This window comes from Panthera onca, chromosome C2, assembly GCF_046562875.1.
Source record: "Panthera onca isolate mPanOnc1 chromosome C2, mPanOnc1 haplotype 2, whole genome shotgun sequence".
Classification (NCBI taxonomy): Eukaryota; Metazoa; Chordata; class Mammalia; order Carnivora; family Felidae; genus Panthera; species Panthera onca.
The window spans coordinates 82,589,664-82,602,457 of NC_138347.1; the positions used below are offsets into that span (position 1 = coordinate 82,589,664).

Consider the following 12,794-nt stretch of genomic DNA (forward strand, 5'->3'; position numbering starts at 1 on the left):
CATTTTGTCAGAGATTGCTGGCCTTCACTACCTGGTAGCCAGTATCTTGAAAAGTTTTTTTCTTTCTTTCTTTCTTCTATATGGGAGAGTTAATCAGTGCCCACTAATCCATCTTGGCCAAAAGTACAAGTTCAAAGTCAAACACCATTTTTAATAACCATTCTAACACAAGAAAATACGTAAGTGTGGGATAATAATTAGTCTTTAGTGAACTCTACTGCATTACCATTTCTTAGTCTGGATTTTCTTGGTTTCTAAATTCTGAGGATGGAAGACCCTTTCACATATTTTTTAAACGCTGAAGTCCTAATATCTCAGCGAGATGTGACCAATGGCTGCATATCACACAGTAGATGCTCATTAAATATGAACATCATTACTTTTTTCTTCCAAGAAATTAACCAGGAAAGCCTCTAAATTTCCTGCTTAGAAATTATTGCTTTTGGAAACAAGAGATCACAATTCAAAGAAATTTAACTGTAAACTGCATGTGTAAAACTGCCTTTAGCAAAAGGCTATCATTGTGGTTGCTTAAAATACAGTAAAATTAACACTAAGATCATACTTCTGTGTCTTCCTTCTCTCTCGACTCCTACATTTCATATACCTGTTTCTAAAGAACCTTCTTTCCTCCTCTCAGAGCCATCTTTACCTTTTAGTTCCCACAGCCACCACATCTGCTAAAGCCTTTACCAATCACCCAAATATTTCCAAAGCCTCACAGGCTATTTGTCTCCAGTCATTCAGCCCTTAAATCTATCAGGCTTATTGCCACCATATTAAACTTCCTAAAATATTCTGCTTTTATAATTTCTTTCTCATAAATTTTCAATTTCATTTTATTATTTTAGTATAAAAGTTAAAATTCTTTGGTATTATATTAGTCACATTTTTTTAATAGAAGACAACAGGAATTACTGTTTTAGTTCACATCCCTGAAGACTCATAAACACACCCATATCCACTTCAATCTAGTAGCTTTTAAAGAAACACCTAACTAACTCCTCAGTTCCTATTTCTAAAATAAACAACAAAATACCAAGTTTATCAAAGCAGTACTAAGATAATGGATTGCCCTTACCAGTGCCTGGCTAACATTTCCTCCGGTGGCTAGGGATTTGAAATGGCTGCTGTTATAGACCAACTGAACTTCTGAGATCTCCACTGTTTCCAATTCCTCTTGAGTCTGCCGGTCGATCACATGCAACTTCTCCACGCTGTCCAAGAGCACAACTGTACGTGAGTTTATCCACTGCAAATCAAGCACACCACAAAACAAACGTGAGGCCCATCCCACATCATTCAAGACAAAAAGGAAGCCTGGCCACTCAGGTTAAATTACGTTGAGGATTTTATCCATTCAGTAACTTGATAACAAACAATCACAGCAAGAACTACTCTGGTGACAGTAGTGGCTACACTGTGGTGGGTGACAGTGCACAACACAGTATTGAGTCTGACAGTGTTAAAATGACTCCTAGTATTTAAAAAAGGTAACTAAGAGCTTTAACAGATATATTACAGGATATGTTAGTTTCAGTACAATTATAAGGTACACTGGCACAAACGACTTAAGGAAAATGACAAAATATGCATTTCTTGTGTTTCTGATATTAATTTTTAAAAAGGGCAAACAAACCTCCTAAACCTGGGTGGTCAAATGATTGTTAGCGTTTATATATGTTTTAAAACAAAAGCTGTTTAAAACATGTATTTCCTTTAAAACCTCCCTACCAGTTATGGGAGAGTCCTTTGCTTTTCTATTTCTCTATGTTCCAAATTTTCTTTAATAAGTACTATTATAATTTTAGAATAACTTAATAATAATATTAAAAATCTTCTGAAGGATGCCATTTTGATAAATTTCTTGGGTTTTATATAAGATTTCTTATTTTCAAAATGATTTTTTTTTTTAAATTTCAATCCTTCCCCAGGAAATAAATGGAGTTTTAAAAGCTGCTCAACTAGAATTCTAAATAAGCCAGAATAGAGTGCTTCTCCTACACTCTCTCTGGCATTCATGTTGTTTTATTTATATGACCTATTCCATGTCATCAGAGATTATCTGCATAATGCCATATAAAAAAAACCAAGTTAAAGTGGATACATTTTAACGTGCTGACAATGCATTCTGTCACCGTATAGTGGCTACTGTAAGGGAAGGGTGTTTCTCTGTTTTGGTTTTCCCCCCAAAAATTCTCTCTCACAGAACAGGGAGTTTGATACTCAAGACTTTACAAAGAGCACTTACAAGGTGCTCTCTTCATTATTTTAAAAAACAAAGTATCATTTAGGAAAGACACATTATTAGCCTTATACAACCTTAGTGCTAGTTTTTATTTTTTTTTTTTACAGGGAGAAAAATCTAACGGTCATACATTTTACAGAGAGATCATCAGTTTTGAAAAATATTTATCATCCTATTTTTTTTAAGGAGGGTATACATCTGTTCTTTATTTACCATTCCACTTATCAGTCAGAACCAGTGTTGCTATTTTCTTTGTTTGGATTTTTATAAAGATAGGCTCCTTTCACAAATACAAGCAAGATCATCATCTAGGTAATTCAAGTCAAAAATTACTTAGGTATCTTCACAGAATACAGGAAAAAAAGAATACCTGAATCCAGATTACCACTTATCTGTAAAATATCTTATTTGAATTTTTACAGACAGGTTTGGAACTCTTTGCAGCATCAAATATGAAAACAAATCACAGTAATAATTAATAGATTTGGCTAAGTTTTAGCCATGTTCACAATTCTGTTTTTTAAAATAAACTTTTTATTTTTACTACAGTTTTAGATTTACAGAAAAATTGAGGACAGTGCAGAGATTTCTCTTACGGTCCCGCACACAGTTTCCCCTACTATTAATTTCTTGTATCAGTACAGTTGCCAAAATCAATATTGATACATAGTTTTAACTGAGATCCATACTTCATTCAGAGTCGCTTCATTTTTATCTAATGTCCCTTTTCTGTCTCAGGCTCTCATTCAGGGAACTGCATTACATTTAGTTGTCACGTCTTCTTAGGCTCCTCTTGGCTATGACAGTTTTTTTTTTTTTATACTTCCCTTGTTTTCGATAACTTTAACAGTTTTGTTTTGTTTTGTTTTGTTTTGTTTTAGAGAGAGAGAGAGCACACAAACAGGGGAGAGGAGCAGAGGGAGAGAGAAACAATCTCAAGCAGGCTCCACACTCTGTGGAGCGGATGTGGGGCTCGATCCCACAACCCTGGGATCATAATCTGAGCCAAAATCAAGAGTTGGATGCTCAACCGAGCCACCCAGGTGCCCCAACTTTAACAGTTTTAAAGAGCACTGGTCAGGTATTTTTTAGAATGTAATTCATTCAGGATTTGTCTAGTGCTTTTCTCATGAGTAGACTCGAGCTATATAGGTTTTTGGAAAGAAGACCATAGAAATAAAGCGTCATTTTAATCACATCATATTAGATGCTTTCACAGGTCACCTGGTTAAAACAGAGAGAATGACAAAGAGTGTCAGCAGGCTTAGCAATTATTTCGAAGATTAGACCCTCACGACTGCAACTGCTGACATTGTTGTAAACAAGCCTTTTAATGGTAACTTGTAAAGCAATGCAGTTAGTGTCGCATCATGGGTAAGCCACAGGACAAATGAAAACACCTACTGCCTTCCTATTCAGAGAATGGCTACTTGTGGTCGAGGGAAAATTTTCCAGGGACAGAATTACACGCAGATTTTAGAAGTGCCATATCTCAAATATCTTAAACAGAAGTAATGATGAAGAATTCTAGGAAACTGTTAGATAATTCAACAGGGGCTCTGGTGATGACAAAGACACTGATTTCTTACATTCATGAGAAGAACTTGAACAAAATTACTTTATGAAATGAGTACGGAAAAAAGTATTATTTCTAAATTTATAGTCTATATGTGAGATGAAAAGCCAATGTGCAACTAAATTAATAAACTGTATATTATAAAGAAAAGATCATTTCATCTATATCCTAAAAAGTAACATATCATCGAGTTAGGGGAGTAACTCTTTTTAGCCATTTTATTAGAAAAATGAGGCACTGTCTCTTATCTAAGGTTGCCTATATTCATGCATATATAGAATATTTCACTGGATATTGACATGCCAAAAGGATTAATGATAGAAACCTAGAAATATTATAATTACACTACTTACAAAATGGACACACCATTTGAAAAAGAAAAGATAAAATTTGATACAAAAAAGACATACTCTCTTTTTTTAAACCAACAAGTTGCTCAGGAAGGACTGAGAGGTATCGTGTAGAGAAAATTCTGCTAAGCTTTTAGCCACGAAAAAAGAATTACATAAACTCCTGAACCAATTAGGACAAGCCCAAAAGTACAAAAGTGTGTTTACCAAGAAAGCCAGGCAATGATCTTTAAGAAATCCACCCAAATTCTTCTGAACACCCCTTTGAACTAATCAGGACATCAGAGAAAACTTTTCCTAATCCTGTCGGTGTTCAACAGGACATAAGGCTGAAAGGCAATTAAAAATATGATGGCATCACACCAAACTCAGACTCCATTCAGTATAAACAGAACTTCACTTCTGTCCATATTTTACATAATCCTAAAGGTCATGGTTCATGACAGAAATCCTGGTAGCTCAAATACACCACGGACTCAAAACAATGACATGAAATGAATGGGGCACATCAATGTGAATAATACTCACAGTGAAGTTGATGAGGTCATAGTAGAGGTGAAGATGCTTTTGCTTAGTAACATGTATTGCTCCAGACTCATCTCTCTTCACCTGATGATGAAATAAAAACACCTAAACACCAGCTGCTTTTTGAGGGACTTGTTTTTAGGTACTTAATTATACTCCACCTAGAAAATGATTTCCATTCACATTATGGATAAGCCCAGAAGTACTGGCAACTACAGAAACTATTACGCAAATGAAAAAAAACATTCACACCATGATCTGTAGTGAAATCCAAGGCATATGTGACAGTGGTCTAGTTGTCAGTACTTCATGTATTTTCACTCTACTATAATTCAGAACAAACTAACTTCATCCCATCAGTGACTGTACTTAGCTAGAGTTAAGCATAAAATGGGATTGACAACATGGTGTGATAGTCAAACAGGTCATTAAAAAAAAAAAAAACAAACAAGGAGGAGGCTGTGACAAAACTAGACTTTTCTGAAGTATGCTGTTACAGCTGAAATAGACCCAAAATTTCCCAAGAGAAGCTCAAGTGTCAATATTTTATTTACGTGTGTGTACATACAGTCTCTAATCGTTAATCATCCTTATAATTTGCTTTCTCTACTTCTACTCCAAGATGACAGAGCACTGAAAAAGAGACACAGTAGTAATCCAACCCTCCTGAAATGCATGACATCCCATCCAACCTGGGTTCTCTTACACTCTCCCATAGTAGTGTTGTAGATGTCTTCCTTTCCCTTTAAGCCCCAATGTCTCTTTGCTCCAATCACTTACAGTGTTGACCTCTCCAGACACCTTAACAACTGAGACCTCTTAATGCAGGCCCTTCATGTTCTCTCATCTTTGGTTCACTAAGTCACTTCCCCTGTAAGAAATGATACTCTAGCAGAAGGAGAATGTGTTTCAGCTCCACTATTATAGCTGTGTGACCAAGGGCCAATCACTTACTCTTTCTCGGTTTCCTCCTTTGAAAAATGAAAATAAGCACCAAATTGTTCCCTATTTGGCATATGCTGAAAGTGTTTCACAAACAAACAAAACATAATGCCAACGTTACCTATTCTCCTAAGATTCACTGGAGCCCTTGCTAAAGAAAATCCTTTCATTTCTATACACTCTAAATCCCACCCTCTCCATCACTGTTTAATATTACCCCTCCCTTGCTGGCATATTCATTCACACTCCCTTTAAAGGGCCCTTTTCCTTTTGCTATCCAACATGTTTCTGACTTTTCTATCTTCAAATTAAAAAACAAAAGCAAAAAGCCTTTCCTTGATTTGTTTCTTACAGACATTTAATCATTGTCTTTCCTCTTTTGGCTAAATGCAATGATTATGTGAATTTGTTCTCCTACACACCCATTTCTTTAACAAGGCTCTACACTGTGGCTTCCACAGTGATATTGATATTGATATTCATCCCATTGATATTCAGTCCTCTGAAAAGTTTCTAATCAAGAACATTTGCATATCCAGTGGTCTTATCTTCAGTCTTCCCCCTTGATCTTTCTTTAATAATGCTATTACCCTGAAACTGACATGGTCCAGAAACCTTTCCTGTCTCCTGTGTGACACCATACCATCTTACTTCCCCTTCTACCTCTGGGTGCCTTTATTGGTGCCTTTATTCTTTGACTTTTGTTTTTTTTTTCCTTTCCCTTGTGAGTGCCCACCAAGGTTATGTATGCTCTGGCTTTTGATCTTCACAGCTTCAACTACATCTCTATTCTGAAATTCTCACTTGCACTGCAGACCTGGATTGCCATCTGCCTGGAGGACATTCCCTGAGAAAACACTTAAGAATCACACCTTCACTTCTATCTCAATACATTCAAATCCTCTGTAACCCTAACCTTTCAAATAGTTCATGCTTCTAAAATGCAAAGTCAGAATCACAATGTTTCATTCATGTCCTTCAGTTTCCAGATGCAGTAAGATAAGAAGCTTCATCTTTCCTTTAAAATGTCATCCCTAACTCTCACTGCAACCAAGCATCCTTGTCTAAAAACCTCACACCTGCTTTGACACAAGAACAAAACGCTCCATTTCCCTGCTACCACCTATAATCTATTCTTTCTCCTACTTCTACATTGATCTTCCTAAAATAACACTTTAATCACATCTTTATCTCTTTAATTACCTAAGAACCTGTGACAACTCCTCATTACCAATCTAGGCCAATTATGTAAACTAGATCAGGGGGTCACCAAACTTTTTCTGTAAAAGGCCACGTAATAAATATTCTAGGTTCTGTGGACTATACAGTCCTGTAACAACTGCTCATTCCTGCCACTGTAGTGTGAAAGCTGCCACAAATAATACATAATCAAATGGGCATGACTGTGTTCCAATAAAACTTTATTTAAAAAACAAGCAGTTGGCCAGATTTGGTACACAGGCTTTTGTTTGCCACACCGAATAAAAATCTACACCATATATTCAACTTTATTTTCCACAGGTTTCTCACTCTCATTAAACATTTATTAAGCATCGACTACATATAGGCACTGTCCTCATTGCTGGAATCCTTAGACTTATGGAGCTTTCACTCTAATGATGAAGAAAAATATTAGACATGTAATTTTAAAAGTGCTGAATATTACCAAAGGAGAACACAGAAGGTCTTATGGGTGTATGTAGCAGGGAACAGTTCAGGAAGTCATGGAAGACAATGTTAATCATTATTTAGGTAGGATAAAGCGGAAGAGAGCACAGAGCTTCCCTGGCAGAGGTGAGAGCATATGCAAAGACACCAAGGCTAGCACCTGGTTAGAAAGCTCTGCCAGAGCCACAGCTAAAAGAAATGTCAGTGGTTTAGGCTAGGGAAGCAGCCATGGGGGAGTAAAAAAAAAAAAAAAAAAAAAAAAAAAAGGGGGGGGGGGGAATAAATTCAGGAGATGTTGGAGACAGAGTCAAAAGGAAGCACTGAAGAAGCAGAAATGAAAGGAGAAAGGGAAGTGAAAGGCAACCCCTGGGTTTCTAGCTGGAGAAACTAGGTGAACAGTTGTGTCCTTGCTTCACTGAGCTAGGAAACCCAAGAAGAGATTATGTAGACATTCTTACCTCTATAACTTCAGATCATCTTATTTCTCCCAATATGCATATCCACCCCTCCTGTGATATTGGCCATATATCCTTCATAGAGTCTTACAGGGCCTACCCAGTCCATACAAATCTCTCCATACTCTGAACTTACATCAACTTTTAGTTCTCATCACATAGCTGAATCCTTAAACATAGTGGTCTCCCTAGTAGTAATGAGCATACTGGTTTTGTCTCTCCAACAATACTTGAAGTTATGTGAAAGAAGAAATGTTGGAGACTTCCTTCAACTGTGTCTATGTCCATCAGTGTAGAGAGCACAGAACGTGACCAACGATACCTGTTGTCTAATAAATACAGCATATGTAGATAGGTAAGCCTTTAATAAACACATGAACATTCATATATTTATACATACACATAAACCATTATTTGTTGGTCAAAGGAGTTGGAACTGAGGAATACACCATGAAGGGGCACGGAGCTGAGGTGATCAGTTGTTTTCCGTGTTAGTCACTAAAGCCCTAAATTAAAATAAATGATCACTCTCTCTCCAAAGAATTATAATAGCATATTTCTTTGACACAATCAATATTAAATCACTGGTAAATCAGGAAAAAATATTATGATAAAAGACTTTTTAACAAATCTAGTATCATATCAGGATTTACCAACAGAAAATGAACAACATCTCCTCTGCAGAAGGCAAGCATGGGATTCACGTAATTATGCACTGCCACAAAGTGCCAGGCCAGCAACGGAACACTGGAAGGATCCATCTAAGTGAAGAGAAGGCCAAAAAAAACAAAAAAACAACAAACCATCACAGTTAACAGACAGCAAGAAAAAGAGAAAATTAATTAAAAACAGCATCTGACTACTGTTCCTTGATAAAACATCTGCCAATTTCTCATTACAATTCCAGTGAAGCAGGAACTGACTGGGAGGTGTCATGAGGGTACTTTCTGGGTTGATGCTAATCTTGACAGAGGTTTGGGCTACAAAAGTATATACATTTGTTAAGGTTCAGCAAATGTATATTCAAGATGTATGCATTTCATTGCAAGTAAATTCTACACCAAAGGAGAAACAAATATTCAACTCTAGCTAAACATAATAATGCATGTTGCATATTTAGGCAAAAGAGTGTTTACTTCTGCAATTTAGTTGGAAATACATTTAAAATAAGTGGTGGGTGGACAGAGAGATGGCTAAATATATAATAAAGTAAGCTATTAATAACAGAATTTAGATAGTAGGTATACAGGTGTTCAATGTAAAATTCTGTTTCTTTTTTTTGAAAATGTTAACATTGGTAAAAACGATAAAAGACATATAGGAAGATGCAAACACATACCACCATGATAAACCTCACTTAGCCAGGGAAGCTTAGGTTTCTTAGGTTTAAGAAATGTTAACGACAATCTAAGCTAGCTGCACCATCTGAAAGAGCAGATCTGCTTCCCCAGGGACCCAGAGATACACAAGAGTACCAACAAACAAACAGAAGAGTGATCTCCCTCAGTATCGGCACTGCGTTTGCAATTAGTCTTGGCTCTGTACCATCGTTCTCCATCTCATCCTATCAATACCTCTCCTCACATATACACTGGAAGATCACAAATCTCTGAAAACAACCAAGCAGGAAAAGAAAAGGAAACTGGGGTATGCATAATCGATTCTGGGAAGTATCATCCCCCAAAGTAAAATACTAGGCAGAAGCCAAAGAAAGCACAAGTAGTAGCAATTTATGCTAGATCTTATGATGGGGTGTTCTCTATCTGTAGTTCAGTAGCAAAGCAGCAGCTGTTTATGAGAGAACAACTTAAAACAATAAAGGTAGAAAATTAAAAGTCTCATGATCCCAGAACACCGCTCTAGTCACCAGTTTATGCTGCTTTGGTCACATGAAGGTTAAGTCCAGACAAATGATCTTTGGAGCAGTGACTTCCATTCTACCTCATTTTCTAACAATCTCACAGAATTCACCACATACAAGTCATTTTCCCCCTCCTGGATTGGTCTTTTTGCTAATAAGATGGAGAGGTTTACTCACCCGTCCATAGGGAAAAGTCATCCACACTTTCAAGGATGGTTTCAATCCAATAACCAGTATCTTTAGAAGAAAAATGTATTTTTAATGTTTATAGTTTTCTATTTTGGGTATTCAAAGCCTCTAAAAGTTATGAGTTTCACCTTCTAAATACACTGACCTTTGTTAACGATGCCATGGCCAATAAGGAAAACTGTGTGATGGGATGATCTTTCAACTCGGGCTTAGAATGAAGAGGCTCAATACAGCAAACTTCACCCTTGGAACCACTGAACAGACACCTAGATTCACACGTTCTCACTCCCATCACTCTCCTGCAAATGTAACCAAAACATTCAGAATTGATTTAGTAATGAGATTCAAGACACTACCATCTCAAGCATGGACTATTACAGTAGCCTCCTAACTCCTATTCTTGCCTCCAACAATCTAACTCCGTAAGACAGCAACACAATCTCTGTAATGTAGAAGTCAGATTTATCACTCTTCTCCTAAAAACAGCCCAGTGCCTGGCCACTGTACATAAAATAAAATCCAAACTCTTTACAATTTTTTAAAAGTTCCTATATGATCTGGCTCCTAACTTCACTGCTCTCCCACTACTGCCAAAGTCACGCTCCAGCCACAACTGCCTTCTTCCCATTGTTCTAGCAAGCCAAATTTGTGCTTGCTTCAAGCCTTTGTGCTCAAACATCCCTCTGCCTAGAACACTTCTTTGCATTTGTTGACCAGATTATCATTCAGGTCTTTACTCAAGTGTCACCTTCCTGAATTATCTTCAGGTGCACTCCAGCAAGCTGACTGGTCTTATTCTCTTCACAGCACTCATAACTATCTGAACTTACCTCATTTATGTGTTCATTTATTGTCTGTATCCCTACCCCAGCCCCAACTAGAAAGTAAGTTCTATCAGAGGAGCAACCTTGTCTGGTTCACAGCTGCAAGTCTGGTGCCTAGAACAATGTCCACCCATAGGAGATGCTCAACAAATATTAGCAGAATTAACAGTACTTTGTAAGCAATTACCTTGTGCTTAGCAGTGTTAGAAAGTATAAGAAATATAAGAAACATAATCCTTACTCTGAAAACTTATGGAAACACAGTACACATTGAATTTTATGTTCTACTTATTTTTTAAAACTCTGCCTTATAATTATTCTCCCATGTATCCAAACAGTCTGTACTCTTAAAGAGAAATAGGGCAATTGGAAGGTAATAAAAACCTTTCTACACCTGTCTGTTAGGGTTATAATCACCTAGACCTGAAGCCTAAACCAAAATTAGTGACATACTCCAGAATTATGGTTCCTAAGCCTAACAGCTCATATGAATTCCTTGGGGAAGAGTTCAGCATCCCAACTCAGACCTACTGAGATAGAATTTTGGGACACCAGGCCTGGAGCTCCAAATGTTCTATATGCCTCCCAGGTCACGATAATATACAGACATAACCTATTTTCAATCACATGGGTTTTCCAGACCTCTTCATGTTTAACTTCAAGTCATTAAACCAGAGTTAGTCTCTTGATTTCATTTCTCAACAAATGTCCATTAGTCTCTTACTTAAATGTCAATTCAAAAACAGAGCCTCCGCTGTCATTGCAAATTGCAAGAGTTGGATCATCTGTAAACTAAACAGAGAAGAAATTAATTTCTTACAGATTTTTCAACAACCAGTCAAGTATCAAAAAGGTAAGGGAAAAAATTTTCACATTTTAAAAATCTAAAAACAAACATATTCAATAGCATTTGAAATCACCTAAACTTGATTTAGCTCACCATCCTAAATATTCAGAATAAAAATGACTCACTATCTTCAAAAAACTGAGGCTTTAAAAAAGTAAAACCACCTTCGATCAGGATAAAAGAAAAATAAAAACTATGACTCATATAAGCCCTAAAGTTTTCCACTTGGTTTCTTAATGTTAACTTTTTCTAACATGCTATTAAACTGAATAGGATACACTGGATACATTTGCAGTTGTCTAGTTTCCAAGAACAAAGACACAGTGAAAGATATTTGCTATCTTTGGGAAATAAATTTGAATATGTCTTCTATATAACTGAAGAATTAACCCATTTAAAATAGTTGAACTTTTTATGTAACTCTACCAAAAGTGTGCTTCCACCTGATCTTTGACAGGGTATACCTCAGTTATTATTACCTACTCTGGAAAACCCAAAATAACGAATAATGTTCACAATGACAGACTTAAGGGCTTATGAGGTATGGTAAATATGAATGCTGTATGATACAAAAGTGAGTAACCTGAGTCATTTATAGTGACTAGTCTCCCTAACCCCATAGGTTGGTAAGCCATCCCAAAGCGCATGTCTTCATCCTCTTAGTCAGGGACAGTTGAGGTACCGGAGGCTACTATAAAATTATTTTTCCTCAACCCCACACACAACCATAACAAAGAAGACCCACACCTGTGCTCTCAACTCTCCTAGCTGAGCAACTGCCAGAGTGGGAGGTATATACCTGGAATGTAGGAAAAGCAGTTGAACTTGCAGTTTTATTAGTCTTCTACTTATATGTATGTGTTTTGTAATGTACTTAAATATTAGTACAGTAGTACATTCATAATATTTCTTAAAAAAAAAAAAAATATATATATATATATAAAGGATGTAATCCCAAATTGTTATTGATGGTACACAGGGTTAAGTTTGGAGAACAATGAGTAAGAGTACTAAAGCACACATGGCCGTTGTCAATCCAAGACCCAGGAAGTATTCAACCATATACATCACTTGCTACTTCTTACTGCAATGTCCAATCTCAAGCAAAACAATGGCTACTACTTCTATGCTTTTAAGTTTATTTTGAGAGACGGGGGTGGGGAGAACACGTGTGCACCCACGTGTGTGAATGGGACAGGGAAAGAGAGGGAGAGAAAGAATCCCAAGCAGGCTCCATGTTGTCAGCACAGAGCCTGATGTGGGACTCAATCTTACAAATTGTGAGATCATGACCTGAGCTGAAATCAAG

At 36.7% G+C, this 12,794-nt stretch overlaps 1 protein-coding gene across 4 annotated transcripts in view; it reads right to left on the minus strand.

Moving 5' to 3' along the window:
* Window positions 1–12,794, minus strand: part of VPS8 (VPS8 subunit of CORVET complex) — a 250,782-nt gene that overhangs the window by 199,585 nt on the left and 38,403 nt on the right. For all 4 annotated transcript variants that reach the window (XR_013557963.2, XR_013557964.2, XM_060639415.3 and 1 more), the window contains exons 10-15: window positions 11,363–11,430; window positions 9,960–10,113; window positions 9,803–9,862; window positions 8,418–8,525; window positions 4,703–4,783; window positions 1,082–1,252 (exon numbers count right to left, since the gene is read on the minus strand). Coding sequence is in view for 2 of the 4 variants with exons in the window: in XM_060639415.3 (XP_060495398.1) it covers window positions 1,082–1,252; window positions 4,703–4,783; window positions 8,418–8,525; window positions 9,803–9,862; window positions 9,960–10,113; window positions 11,363–11,430 (642 nt within the window). In the remaining 2 variants the exon portion in view is untranslated. The remainder of the gene's footprint in view (window positions 1–1,081; window positions 1,253–4,702; window positions 4,784–8,417; window positions 8,526–9,802; window positions 9,863–9,959; window positions 10,114–11,362; window positions 11,431–12,794) is intronic.